At 42.4% G+C, this 15378-nt stretch overlaps 1 protein-coding gene across 1 annotated transcript in view; it reads right to left on the reverse strand.

Annotated features, from left to right (window-relative positions):
* Positions 1-1834, reverse strand: part of MEI4 (meiotic double-stranded break formation protein 4) — a 139971-nt gene extending 138137 nt beyond the window's left edge. The window contains exon 1 of the mRNA XM_033054455.2: positions 1690-1834. Coding sequence (XP_032910346.1) covers positions 1690-1834 — 145 coding nt within the window. The remainder of the gene's footprint in view (positions 1-1689) is intronic.
* Positions 1835-15378: the final 13544 nt, after the last annotated feature.

A 15378-nucleotide genomic window follows, 5' to 3' on the forward strand; every position in this document is an offset into this window, starting at 1 on the left:
GTAGGCATTTTACTGGTTGGAAATGGAATGTGTCATGCAAGGTTTGAGTTATTCAGCTATTGACTGGTGGAAGCATTCATTTCAGTGAATGGCAAGTTACTCCAATGTTCTCAGTCCAAATTGATCCAACAGAATGAGACCCCCTTTGAAGTCTGAACTCCTCCACAATTTTTCTTTCAAAACTGCGGCTCTGAAACCCTGTAGATGTAGTGGGTAATTGGTGCTGATTGATTTCTGAATGTGCAGATGGAAGAACAGGGAGAGGAATGATGCAATGACATGAGAGAATGCAAAGTTCAAGAACACCCTAGGCATGTGCCAAGGAGACTTTTCCTGAAAGCAATAATGTGACTGCAAAAAAGGCCAGTGAGGAAGGAAAAAAATCAAAGCCATAGCTGAAAGGTGAAACAAGGAGATTGTAGCCTGGAGGAAACGTCGGTGAGATGGCTAGAGGAAGGAGTTTTCAGCAAAACAGTACATGCTTAAAGAGAGGAAATGAAGGAGAGTACAGAATTGTAGAAGTTCCTAAGCACATAGAAAGAAATCTGCTCAATTTGCTGTTCTGAGAGAGAAGGATCCCAAAGTAGCCAATATTGACAAAACAGTAGAATCTGAATGATGTCAGTTCCTTTTTCTTAATAAAATATTCAAAAGAAGCAAATTAATTGTTTGATTAAGAAAAGCAATTATTTATGATATCTACAATTTTCCTTACATGAGGAATTCAGGTCTTTTTGATTATCTCAAAGGTTTGAAATACTTTCTGACTGTTTCAAATCACTAGAAATATCCAGTTTCTCAAAGCCATCACTGCCTTATTGTCACCATAGTAAGAAATGCCTTTATTTCCATTCACTGTTTCACAAGTAACTGTGTTATTATCAGCTACATAAATCTCAAGTGTGGTACACAATGAGTTCCTACTTTTGGCTGGTCTTATAGGCATGTTTTTGACTCTGATTGCCATTGCCATATGAAACTATTATCTTAAATAAAAAATAAGGCTAGAATTTGCAACTGGAATTGCAAAAGCAATTAAGAACAGAATGATAGAATGACAATTGCCACATAAAACAAAATCTTGAGAATTTTCAGGGTAAAATATCAGGTTTCCATGGCCCACACTATTGAGGTTCAGCAGTTTGGTTTTCCTTTCTGGTTTACATCTAAAAAAACCTAATTATGATTCATTAAATGACACTTCTGGTACCAACTTAGGTGTCAACAAATAAAGCCTATATTTTTTCCCTTAATGAGGAGTAAATCTGAATTTTGTAGAGCTGCAGCCAAAACCTACTGCCCCTATTTAACATTGCTTTATAAGAAATATGTCTTTTTAATTTTCCTTGTTTCCTAATCGATTGCTTTGGCATCCTTTCCCCACTTCAAAATGAATACATCTCACCATTCATTAACACAGTGTTGAATACCAATGCTTCCTTTTGTAACAAGTCAGCATTAGTATAGTGTGCAATGTGGGCTGAGTCTCATTTACATTAGGATTCTTTTTATCATTCTGACAAGAGAGACATTTTTATAGGGAAAATCTAATGTCTGCCACAAATATTTATTTGCAGAGGCAACCAGACTAAGGCAGCTTCCCTGGTTTTTGCTGCTGCGGCAGAGACTCTGACATGTGCAGCACCAAGTTCTGTGCCCTGCCCCAGCACAGACAGTGACAGCACTCACCAGCACAGACCAGGCTCTCTACACGCATTGCTGGCTGAATGTTGACCCCCACATTCCTCTTATCAGAGACTGTGACTCTTTCATTCTCACTAATGAGGAAGCAGACAGGGTGAACAGGTTTGGGACTTCGCTGAGATTCCCACATCACAAAAATGCATTTTGCACCATACAGTCACATTGCCCATTAGAGAGGTGGTTATCAGCCAGAAGCTGAACCCAAATGTTACTTCAAGCTAATTTCCAAGCTTCCCAAAGCCTCGAATTTTTGACTTGTCTGCAACAAATGAAGCAATTCTTTACTTCATCATTTTGCTTATTCCAAACCCACTTCTGCTGAAGTGGCCACGTATCCTTTAAACCCAATATAAATCTTATACTATAAACCTCTTAATTTAACTTTCCTCATGGCTATTTGAGGAGCAAATAAATATCCTTTTGCTTTTCAGAAAAATGCCTCTGCAATTAAACCTTTTATTAAATTCTTAGATATGTAAGAGCTGTACTGTCATATGAATACTCTATTAGCATGGAAAAAGATAGTTAAAAAAAAAGGGCACAGAATATTCCTGCTAAACGAAAATTCTTATGAAGGTCATAGGATCCATGGGGCTTGCCTAGCACAATAGTAATCTTTATCAAATTGTATTGCATAATTAATAGAACAAGAACAATAGTAGCAGAATTGTAACACGTTGCTTTCATACATACTAAGGCAAAACTTTACCTTGATCAGTAATCAAACCAGATTTGTTTTATTCCATCAGTTTTGCTTTCCAGCACATTGTACCCTCCTGTAACTTCACTTGAACAAGTGAAAAGTTTTCTATTTCCATTCATGCTGTCTGTTAATGTTTTCTGCTGGGCTCTTCCACATTTCTGGGAATCCCTCATATTTCTTCATTAGTCCAATCCCTATTTTCTCTAATTCCCGTGTTTTTACAGGAATTAATTCTGAAAGCCAAACAGCACACTTCCAAAATCAGGTCACCCTTATATTGTTAACATGTGGTGGTGGCCAGTGGCTTGACAAGGCAGGATCTTGGCTTTAATACATATGGTGATTCTCCCAGCTCCCGTTAATATACAATACTTAAAAGGGCAAGTCTATGTCTTCACTGCCTTGATAACTAAAGCTACCTTTCCAAATTCAGTCATCACTATTTATTAATCCCTCGTGGCTGTGTCCAGAAATCCTTCTGCATTAGTGCAAAGAAGCATAGAAATGCTGGCAGGAGTAGGATCCTCTGGAAGTCATCCAGCCTGACATCCTCTGGGGAGCACAGTGGTGCCAGCATTGGGTCAGGTCAGCCTGTGGCTTTGCCTTGCCAATGCAGCAGAGATAGATGCAGTTTCTCTTTGAAATTGTCCCCTACCTTGCTTCCATGGATTAGTTTATATAATGATAGAGTACATCTGCAATTTACTAGTGAGCAGCTAGGCTATATATGTATATTTTTAAATAAAATGTGCAGCTCTGATTTTATATGAGTTCTTATATTAACCATCATAATCATGAACAATATATTTTCCCTTCTTTTTCATGACTGTCTTTCATATATATTTATATATATCACACATATATGTTGACATATTTTATCAGATATATAATTTTATTATATATCAATATATAAAAGGATGTATGTGCATACAATATATCTGGTATATATCTGTATCTGTCAGTCTTCTTACACCAGCTTCAAGTAACATAAGAGAAAAAGCTTAGGAGAACAGTGTAATAAAACTAATGAGACTGAGAAGTCAAATATCAGAAAATAGAGGCATGAGAGCCAAAGACTTAAAGACAGCAGGTCTGTTTAACCAATAGTAATAGGTTAAAAACGAACCTTTATTGCAGGCTGGTTGAAGGCTATAAAGAACTATAGTGGCAGAAGTCTTTTGATACCAAGTACTCTTTAATTTAACAAACAGAAGCATGGAAGGATCAACAGTTGGACACCTAAAGCATACAAGTTGCTGCTAAAAAGAAGGTGGAAATTTTTACCAGATTTTTATCAGCATTTCACCAGTGGAATAGACTAAAAACAGGTCTGGAAGAATGAATTGGGATGGGTCAGAATATGTGACCTGCTGAAGACTTATTGTGTCCCTGAGGACTTTTCTGCTTTTTGTCCTGCTATCTCAGCTGGGCAGATAAAATATATTGCTTGCCTTCCTCCTCTATGACCTGATTCTTGCTCCAGTCACAAATTCTTGAGTCAGAATACTGGCTGGTAAAACTGTGTGGCCTGTAGTTAGTGGTAGAGATCCCTAACACTTCTTGGGTCTTTAAAAATCGGCTACTTTTTTATTTCTGCAATAGGTGGATGCTCAAATTCTTTAGCAAGTTACAAATATTCAAAAAATGCTCCCCAGTATGTAAGTAGTGTGGGTGGAATTTAATTGTAAATGTACATAGTTACATTGCTTAAATGGCAGCGGGGTTTAGTCCTTATTTCGTCAAGGTTTGGTTTTGATCCTTGAGATCATTTGCTGTTAGCTTTCTATATTTTCACATTTCTGGCTTTTGGAATAACCCACACAAAACTTTTCCTACAGAGACACATCTATTTGCAAATCACCTCCATCTGAATATTGTATAATTTAGTGAAGCTACGGCTTGTATAAGCTACTTTTATCAAGATGCAAAGACTGAAATTATCTAAAACGGTTTGATAAATATCCTCAAATTTCTCTGTTGCTTTTTTTCATCTGGCTGTGCCCACCAAGTGTTCTTAAAATTACAAAAAGTAAAACTGTGGCCTTTGGCTTCAAATATATTCAAATATATCCAAATATATAGACTTTGATAAAAGAGCGTCAGAACCATTTCATCAAGTCCTCCTGTCTCAAGGCCATTAATTAAACATGCTTGTGATTAGACATCCAAGTATATAACTTGTTTCTTCATTTCTCTGGTTTTTAGGAAATCTGATTGGCAATCAATTGGAAATTGCTGATACATGAGGGAACGTCAGAGGGGTTGAAAACAGTTAACAGGTAGACTCGATGGTCTTTTTCAGCCCAAATGATCCTTGATAAAGCAGCAGTCTAAGCCTTTTAAATGAAAGGAGAATTGAGTACAGAAAAGGGAGTGGGAAGACAGCAGATGATTTTGTGCTAAAGATCTCCAAAACAAATTTAACACACTCCCTTCATTAAGGAAAGGAGGACATCTAAACTCGCTCTAATAATTCTCATGAAAGAAATCCAGAAAGGAAGTGCACACAACGACCAGCTTCCAGGAATAGCTTTCCTCATACTGTTTCAGCCAGATAATATTAGGCTGTCAACAACTGGCTGACCCATGTTCATGGCTCCTCAGAGGATGATGTCTCAAAGGACTTTGTGTACTTACTGGCAGTCAAAATGTCAAAGACTGAACAATGCTACCAAAATGCTTTTTTTTTTTTTTTTTTGAAAAGGGAACTACTGAACTCTTGCAGGTCTCTCTCAGAACATGGAACTAAAAATTCTTTTTCTCAGGAATTTACAAAGTGTAAATGTAAATGTGAGATGTAGGAAGTGGGAGCACTGCTGAGGTTTTATCAGATTTATATTCAGAATCATGTAAAAGAGCAATCTACATTACTGGGTTTGTCACCACTGGTCCAAAGGTCATTGATAGGGCAGCACAGCAGAAGACAGGAGTAAATTAACTCCTAATGTTACATACAGTACTAAGCCAGTAAGAAAGTCTACTGAGGCAAGAAATGTACCCCAATAAAAGACATTTCCAACAAGAAATGCCAATATTTGCACTACAGTAAAAGGAGAGAGGAAAAGGCCTGGAAAGTCACTGATAATAGAAGTCCTGTCTGCATGACCAAGTGCTTCAAGTTTTATATTATGTGTATGCATGTCAGACAGATGTTAGGCAGAGGTTAGGCAGATTCACTTAAGATGAAACCCCCAGTTCTTATAATTAATATTATCTCCTTTGGAGAGACTTTGGAGAATTTAATCTTTTAGAGCAGGTAAGACGCAGATGCAGAAGGGAAAGGGTAATCATGTTCTCTACTTCTCAAAACCTCAGTCTTGAAGATCATAATTTCTAGTAGGTTTGGGTGTTTTCCCCTTTTTATCTCTATAGCTCAGAATTCAGAGCTACAATAGAAACAAACAACAAGGTGCACATTACATTTTAATAGTCTGCTCTTTAACTTTCATTTATTTCTTACTACTTGCATAAGGTAAACAAGGGGCAGTTCTTCTCTTTAAAATATAACAAAACATATAGCAAAGCTGCTTTTCTCAAACAGAAAATGAGGAACCTTTCTATTTTGTAGGTTCTGGTTGATCTTATGTTGAACTGTCCACTGCGCTGATCATGTCAGTTTATGTGGATCAGCCATTTGTTGCTGTATTTGGTTTGCATGGCAAGGCTTTGGTAGCAGGGGGGGCTTCTATGAGAAGCTGATAAAGCTTATCCTGTGTCTGGCAGAGCCAGTGCCAGCTCCAAGGCAGACCTACTGCTAGCCAACGCTGAGCCCATCAGTGATGGTGGGAGTGCCACTGGGATAATGGACTCAAGAAAGGAGAAAAAACCCTGTGTATCTGCAACTGAAGTAGAAGAGCAGAGTGAGAGAATATGTGAAACAGCTCTACATGAAGCAATATCAGTGAAGGTGAAGATGGAGGGGACAGAGGTACTCCAGATGCCAGAGTAAAGATTGCAACCCATGAAAGTCCACCCTGGAGCAAATATCCACCCGCAGCCCCTGGAAGACTCCACACTGGAGCAGGTGGGTGCAGCTGAAGGAGGCTGGGACTGCCTGGGAAGCCTGTGCTGGAGCCAGCTCCTGGATGAACCCATGGACCCATGGAGAGAAGCTCACACTGGAGCAGGTTTGCTGGCAGGACTTGGGACCTTGTGAGGGACCCATGCTGGAGCAGAGCGTGCCTGAAGGACTGCACCCTGTGGACAGGATCCATGCTGAACAGTTGGTTAAAAATTGCATCCCATAGGAAGGACTCACGCTGCAGGAGTTCACAGAGGACTGTCTCCCATGGGAGGGACGCCACGCTGAGCGGGGGAAGAGTGTGAGTTCTCCCCTGAGGAGGAAGCAGCAGCAGAGGCAATGTGTGATGAACAGACCGCCAACCTCCTTCCCCATCCCCCTGAACTGCCTGGGGGGAGGAGGTAGAGGAATCAAAAGTGAAGTTGAGCCCAGGAAGAAGCGAGAGGTGGTGGGGAGGTTTTTTAAATTTGGGCTTATTTCTCATTACCCCACTCTGATCTGATTAGTAACAAATTAAACTAATTTCCTCAAATTGAGTCTGTTTTGCCCATGACAGTAACTGCTTGAGTGATCTCTCCCTGCCCTTATCTCTACCCACGAGCCTTTCATTATATTTCTCTCCCCTGCCCAGCTTAGATCTTGACAGTGATTTTTGAACTGTACAGATTAAAAACAACACAAGAGAAGATATTAATAGCTACTATTGACAGAGAGTTTATTCCATGCCACTCAAAGTGTAGACTCTCAAAGCTATTTTCATAGTAGCAAATACAATGTCTCTGCTCAAAAGAATTGCAGTCTAAGATTAGCACTAGCAGAGGCACACAGGTGGGAAAACATCAGCAAACAAAATACTACCAGGAAGAATAATAGGTAGCAGTCATAGTTTAATCAACAGCCTGACTCTTGTAAAGTGTGTTTTGTTGGCATCACAGCAAGGGAGGATTTTCATCCTTTATAATGAGGATATCTGTACCTGCTACAGGAAACCTGGCTCAAGCCTGGGAGGGCATGAAGATGTCTGACTGAAATTGAATAATTCTCTGGGAGGTGCCAGCATTGGAGGCTAGTGGGAGGCAGTAATTAACCTGAATATATGATGAGAAGTAGATTAACTACCAAAGGCTTTGAAAGTCATGTAAAGAAAATTTGCTTGTTAGTGAGGTATTAATGGAGGAGTGAGATAAGCAAAAGCATGCACAAAAAAGGGGTGAAGAGGGAAGAGGGTCATGGCCACAACAGCAGGCTATGAAATTGTGTGGTAGCATTTAGGTAGGTATAATGCAACTTCCAAGATCAGAAAAACATAGCTGAAGGCTGAAGCATTATAGAAACCGGGATGGCAGTTTTAGCAACTAAACCTCCCTAGCTTCGAGCTGCTCTTAAGCAGGAGCAACTCGAGCAATGAAATAACTTCACCTGAGTATCTTCTAGACTCATAGATGGGGGTTTGTGGTTTTGGACTGTAGAAATCCCCTAGGATTTAGGGTTTTGTTTTAAAAACAACAGAGGCTGTGGGTCTTGAGGGGACATGCAAACATGTTCTCCCTCCTCCTTCCCAAGGACAATATTGGGAGCAGAGTGAGGGCACAGAAGGTCAGGCTCCCATGCAGATGTGTGCCAAGCTGTAGGAGCAAGATATGGAGAAGGCACTAAAGCAGTTTTGAAATGAGAGGGAGAAAGGTCATCACTAGGATGAAAAGTCATGAACTTTAATGGGGATGTGGGGACAGATCTGGGCCAAGATCAGCAATGTTTGAGAGTACAGTAATTTCATGATTATAAGCCACTCCATTTTGACTAAAATTTTGGTCCGAACCCGGAAATGCGGCTTATAATCAGGTGCGGCTTATATATGGACAAAGAATGAAAAGTTGCTGTTTTAGTTTGGAAGCCAGGTGTCTGCTGAGAAAGGCAGGAGCTTCTCTTTAAAATGGAGAATGCAAACCCCCTCCCTCCAAATTAGTATAATTTTGAAATCAAGGGGCTTTCAGGCAAAGATATGGGAATTAGGAATAACAGTTCTTTACTAGGGAAATTAAAATAGAAATATAGTATTAAAAAGAAACAAACCCCAAACTCTGACAAAGTCAGAGTACAACCTGACACCCCATCAGGCAGGGTGTTGGTAGCAGTCCCATTAAATGGTGGCTGCATCCTCCTGCAGTGACAGATGTGGTTCAGTTGAAGCAGTGCTCCTGTAGAAGGTGCAGTTTCCATCCGGAGGTCCAGTGGTGATGTGGAGAAATCCAGTTTTCCTCTGGAGTCCAGTGGAGAAAGGGGCTCCCTTAGTGTCCCAAAACCTCTGTTTTTATCTTGGTAAGAAATGTTGGGCTCTTCCCCCTGGCTGGAGCAACTTCCAATGGGATGCAGTAATTTTGTCAGTCCCACAGTGGGACTCAATGGGTCATTAGCAGAAAATGACTGGCTGGAGGAAGGATGAGTTGTGAAAAGATAAAGAACAATGCCCTGCCTGGTTTCAATGGATGGCCCATTAGCAGAATATCTGCCGTGGAGATAAGGATCACTGCCCCCACCCTCAAGAGATGGTGATAGAATAGATACCTTTTATCACATCCTGTATTGTAACCCAAGACAGTTGCCGACACCTGGATGTGCGGCTTATAATCAGGTCCGGCTTATAATCGTGAAATTACTATAGTAAGAAAACCAAGAGTGAGCTTTAGATTGCTTTTTTTTGTTTGTCCGTTATTTGTTGGCTTTTTGTTTGTTTTTTTTAAATAATAGATGCATATTTTTATAGTAGTTGGTAAGAAAGTTGGCAAATAAGTCCATATCTCAACTTTTTAAAAATCCACTAATGTTTTAAAGATATCTAGAAGCCAAGGTATTTTTCAGATCACCTCAAAACCTCTTTATGGGCATGTTCTACCTGAGATCTGAATCCTTTAAGACTGACTTCCTCCTGTAATGAGAATTAAGACATACCCTTCTAAATATGATAAAGATCCCATCTATCTTTTACAGTTAAGTATTCCCTTCCCCAATAAATAACCTTAAACATGCACTAACCTAAAGACCTGCACTTTCACAGCTTCTGCTAGGATGGTTAGTTAAACAATCTTTAGATATGGAAAAGATTAGGAAATAAGAAATATGAGAAGATTTATAACTGGGACAATGCTGATCCATGCTGCTGATCTGTCTCTGTAGTTCTCCTTGGTTGCGAAAAGCCAGATAAGACACATTCTGCTTCCAAGCATAAACACTTTGTGTTTGGAAGAAGCGTCAAGTGACACAATTTTATTTACCTACCTCTTCTGGGCCTTTATTTTCTTCCCTAAAGAGCTACCCACAGAGCACTTCTGCATGCTGATGACCTTTGCTGACTCAATTATTTTTTAGTAGGTTCCCTCATGGATTTCACACTTTGCAACGTGTAGACCATCAGTTTTCTAACAGCCTCCTCTCCAAGATCAGATTATGTTGGATTTAATTGGTTTACAGAAACTGTCCCTTGTGACCAGAATGAGATCTTCTGCTGTGCTCTACCTTGCAAAGTGCTGCTGAGAATATCTGTACATACCCTGAATTTCTCAAAGGGACTCTTGACCTTGCAAAGCTCTAATATTTGGATGATGCTATGATCATTCACGACTGCTTTAGTCTTGCTACACTAATCTGCTGATGAGAGTAGGCCTGCAAGACCTTTGTGGCCTTCAAAACTGCTTCTGTTCCTGAATTTCAGCAGGTTCTAAGAAGCATCTCTCTCTAAGCCTCTTGCTAAGCAGAACAGACAACTAAATTTTGCAATTAAGTCTCATACTGCAAAAGAAACTGTCAACAAGTAAACATCCTAAAAGGACTCAAATTAATGGATGATGCATTTTATTAAATTAGCAGCACAAATCTGCATGCCAGCAAAAGCTCCTAGCTTCTGATTACCTCCGGGAACAAAGACTTGAGCATGCTTATAAATAGTGGCAGTGGGCTTAGCATATGTTACCTTCTTTCCTAGATAAATATTAATTAGCCATGCAGAAGAAGCAGATCTCTAATAGGAAGGAATCTTTGTAGCTCCCCTTAAATCAATGCTGACATGATAATTTCACAAGGAAAAGATTTGATTCTTAATTTTCAGCAGTTTTACTTCTTTGCAGTGATTCACTGCATTGCACAAGTTTCCATCAAGCTTTATGCATTAGTAGCTTGTTGCTTTAAAATGTGTGCAGACTTTTTTTTTAAGCACAAAATTCAGTGTTTCATTACTGAAAACTTGATATTTGGGACCCTTTTGAAATCAACTTTGAATCCTGAAAGGAGACCTTCAGAGATACCATTTTCCATTTTCAACTGGAACATACTGCAGTGGGACAATGCTTTAAAACTGATACAGGCCCACATATGAAAGTGGAGAATTTATTTTCTGCCAGACATGGGCAGATGAGAAACTGAGACCTTTTCTCATCTGAATCCCTACAAAGCCTAAATGCATTGTACTTTCCCTTAATGCTGAACAGGTGCTAAAGGTTATGCCATTGACTTTTATTCCTAGACAGCTGTACTTTTATGTCATACTGTCATGGCTATTTTCCACAGATCATTCCCCAATGGATATGCATGCATTTTATAGCAGGTTATAATCCACCCATATTATAGCAGGTAGGCTAAAATCCCTTCAGATATATAACTGGAGACAGCTTGAACTGGAGGGATGATCATTGGACCAGATCCTCTGGCACCAAAACAGGCATTTGCACTGATTTTAGTGTGAATTAGAGGCTCCAGCAGCCTCAGACAGAAACCACAGCCCTTTTCACACAAGCAGTCAATTCTTCTGATTTGTACCAAAGCAGGAAGATTATGGCCAGTGTTCAAGGAGAGGAGACGGGGCAGGATTGAAGTGGTTTCCTGTGGAGTATCTCCAGGAACATCGTTAAAAATCAAATTCCTTGTAGATGAATGAGGAACAGACACCAACCTCAAGTTCTGCCTCCATGAACTGAAATGTGTGAGGATCAGTGCAGTGAATGGAGATTAGCTGCTAGAGGCACTGTAAAGGAGGACTGGAGGGGCTGTTTTTGCTTGACCTCAGTTGCCTACTCAGCGTAATTGAATGTTCTTCAGAGAGCATGAGTGCATTTTTCAGCAACTGTGCCTGACCAGTATGGGTTGAGAAACTCAGTGTATATTTGTGCCTTCTGAGCCCATGTTCTTGTTTCTTTGCCTGGGTCCTTAGAGTAAAAATCAAAACTAGGCCCAGCTGTTCCTTATAATTAAATTCCAGTAACTCAAGCTGGGTGATTTTATTTTGACTAGTGACTTAAAAGTGATGGCATTTAAATGGCCTTAGCTGTATTTCAAAGTTAACATCGAGAAACTTCACACAGAATTTAGTGTTATTTGCCTGTTGGCAAACTCAACAAAATACCACTGTGTTGATAGTGAAGGTTATCTCTGCTAACAGAAGGACTCGGAATTTCATTATTTAAAATATGAGTATGAATCTCATCACAGTGCGGGAGGCTACAGATGCCATTACACACAACTTACCAGCTGAGCCAAGAGCAGAGGTGAAGTTTGTATTGTGCACTGAGCCCTGTGTTCAAATATACCTAAAAGATGCAAAAGCCAAAACCCACACAACATTATCTTGGCTAGGACAGATCTGACTGTACAATGAGGACTTTTCCTTTCTGTACTTAGGTTTGTTTCTATGTGTCTGTCTTCTCTCTTTAATTTATTTATAAGGTATTTATGTCATACATGGGCAGTCTGTGAAGCAATAAACCAGTAATAGGCTCCGTTTTCATTGCAGTTTCTATATTTGGGTATTTTAGTACATCAGAATCTGGATATAAGAAGTATTAACAGTCTTATGCCAGCAGAAAGAAATTAATTTTATGCCTGCCTCTGCACAGAAGCCAAAAGCTTCAGGAAATAAGATCTCTTCTCATAAGCATCTTTTCAGATCCAGTTAGGAGAGGAGAAAATAAACAATGAAATGCAAGGTTCTGGACAACAGCACAGCAGTGAGATCTGATCGTTCATGTGATAATACATATGGCTCACAATACGGGTCTGACTGGCACTCCAAGATTCCAGTACATATTGATGATCTAGGTGGAATCTGGTGCTTTCACCAAGCCTTGCCCCTTGGGAGTCCAGTTGTGACAGGGGGCTATGTGCAGCCTGGCAGAGCAGAGAGGAAGAGCATTTTTTTAAAACATGAGCATCTCTTGTTGTGACACAAATCCTTGGAGCTAGCATGCACAGCCTGAAGAAAGCAGCAGTTCCAGTGCCTGGGTGGGGACATGTTTTCTGCATGCCCCTCCAGCAGTGACATGGAGCACCATGACAAGGACCACTGTTAGGAAGCTGGCTTTACTTTCTTCCTGCAGCTGCTCATAACCCAAGTCTGAAGCCTGAGAGAAGCATAGGAAATGCTTACTGAGCCTGCCCAGGAAGACCAGGGGGTCCCTGTAGGAATTCAGGTGAGCTGAGGTCACCACAGCTAGACCTGCCGCGTGCTGGGTCAACATTTTGCAGACCACTCACAGCAGTGCTACAGAAAAGAGTGAGAAACCAGCAGGCACAATGGAAGAAAACAAATGAGGGAGGAAAAAAAAATCATCTTGGCAAGACAAAGAGGGAAGCAATGAACAATGATTACTGATGAATAATGACCCAGAATTAATGGAGAAGGACAACAGCAAAATCTGTGCACAGAACACAAATATTTTAGAATGAGGATAAACAGTGACATTAGTAGGGTGGCCAGAACTCATTATCCATTCACATAATACTTGTATACACTATACACCATGGCTGAGGACAGTGGCTAGGGCTAGAACATTGCCCTTGGAAGCTCTATAATCTTCTCAGAAGAGCCTATGCACAAGAGGCAAGCTGTTCCAAAACTGAATGAAGGGCTAGGTTTTCCTGTTGTTATTACTGGTGTTTTAAATTTAAATTCCTCTTAGATATGTAGCCCTATTTGGGAAGAATGTTGAGCTACAGAGGCTTGAGGGCAGTTGCCAACTTAAGCACAACTAAATTAAGCCAGAAATGCTGAGCAGAAGTGAAAGCAATATCACACTGTATTAGAAGCCAGGATTATAACATTTCTGCCTATCAAAGAGATCAGAAGAATGCAGACAGCTCTGTATTATTCTTTTTAATGCAGTAAAGTCTAGAGGCTCCAACCAATTACCAGGCACCAAAAGGAGGTGGTGCCTGCTTGAACACAAGGAGGCACCACAAAATAAATACATGGAAACAGAGCAAACCCTATTCCCATAACCTTTCGAAAAACAGAAAGGCCCATCGACGTTTTATCTTCCTGTCAGTTCAGTAAATGTTGGCAAACCTTGACTGCCACACTTTAATTCAAGGCAATTTTACCCCATCTCATTTTTGGAGAGTCTAACTAGAGATCTGGGACAGACTTTACAAAGTCTCAAGCACCACCACTGTTTGTTTGGTTTTTTGGTTTTTTTTTTTTGTTTTTTTTTTAATCTCAGGAGACCTGTGGGTCTCAGCACATCTCAAGATTAGGGCACATTGCGCTGTGCCGAAGCAGGGAGGAAGGGGCTGTCCCTGCAGGGCTCTGACTTTCCCACACTGCTGTACAGCCTTGGCTCTTCAGTTCAATGCTGCTCTTCCTAGAGTTCCCTAGGGCCACAGTGTATCCTCTCCAGCCTCCTCTTGTGGTGCTTCCTTGAGCTGCGCCCTCTCAGGTGAGCCAGTCCTGCTCGAGGGTGACCAACAGGGCGCAGTGGTTTCTCACCTCATCCAAGAGCTCGATGTCCCAGGCAGAGCACAGCAGTGCCTGATCCTGTGCAGTGCTGAGCATAGCCCAGAAAGGACGGGGCCACAGGGAAACTGCTTGCTTTTCCAGAACAAAGGAAAACAGCCAGGAGGAGATGTCCAAGAGGAAAGTGCTGAGAGTTTTCAGGAAACTTAGGCACGTAGCAGCACGTGGAGATGTGCACAAACATGCTTGCAGACTGAAAACGCTTTTCTCCTCTTAACTGAATTTGTCGTGGTGTCTTCGGGAGATTTAATCAGGCTGGAGCATAGACATTTCACCGAGCTTGGAATTATCCTGATCCAGCAAAAAAGCAATCTCGCACTCCCTTTGTGTGCAAAACTTTCCTGCGGCTGCTGAGAACAAAAGCTGGCAGGAGCTGCGGGACCTGGACAAACGCGTGCTCCCGCTGCCCCGTTCCCCGCCCGCCGAGTGCTGGAAGAGCCTGTGGGGCACATCAAGGCTGCTCAACCGCGGGCGTGCCCCTCCAAGCACACAGAAAAATAAAGGGAAAATATAAAAGGAAGAGGGGAAAACGGGTAAGAAAGCCTGAGCCAGGAAGACGCGGGATTACTACAAGTGTAAAGCAGGCGATGTGTGTGACCCGGTGAGCCGCGCACCTCGACTGCAGCGGGGCTCGCCGCGCTGCGCAGCCCCTCGCCCGGCGGTCCCGAGGAGCCTGCCCGCTCCGCCCGCGCCCGTCCCGCACCGTCTCGCTCGCTCCGGCCCTTCCCGCACGCCCAGCCCCGGCGCCGAGCGGCACTTCTAACGCTGCCGAGGGACGGGGCAGCGGGCACTTCCCCCGGTCCCGCCGGGCTCCCTGAGGAGAAGTGGGCACGGTGCTAGAGAGGATGGGAACAACGGCAGGACCAAGGAACACCTGCATCCGCCCTCATGTGGCATCCCTCGTCGGGCTGGAAAGGGAGGGGCTGCTCCCCGCCTGGGCGGGGGACGAGCTCGGGCTCCTCCCGGCGCCTGCAGGGGCAGGGGCGGGGGGCCGGCGGTGGGGCGGTGCGCGGGGCCGGAGAGGCCGAACCCGCCCCCCCCCGTCGGGCGGCTGGTGGGTGCGGGAGGGAGGGCCAAGGGAGGCGGCGGCGGCTCCTCCTCCGCGGGCAGGCGGGCGGGCAGCCCGCCCGAGAGCGGCACCGGTTGCTCGGTGCCGGCGGAGCCGCGCCGCCC

This window comes from Catharus ustulatus, chromosome 3 (genome assembly GCF_009819885.2).
Source record: "Catharus ustulatus isolate bCatUst1 chromosome 3, bCatUst1.pri.v2, whole genome shotgun sequence".
Lineage (NCBI taxonomy): Eukaryota > Metazoa > Chordata > Aves > Passeriformes > Turdidae > Catharus > Catharus ustulatus.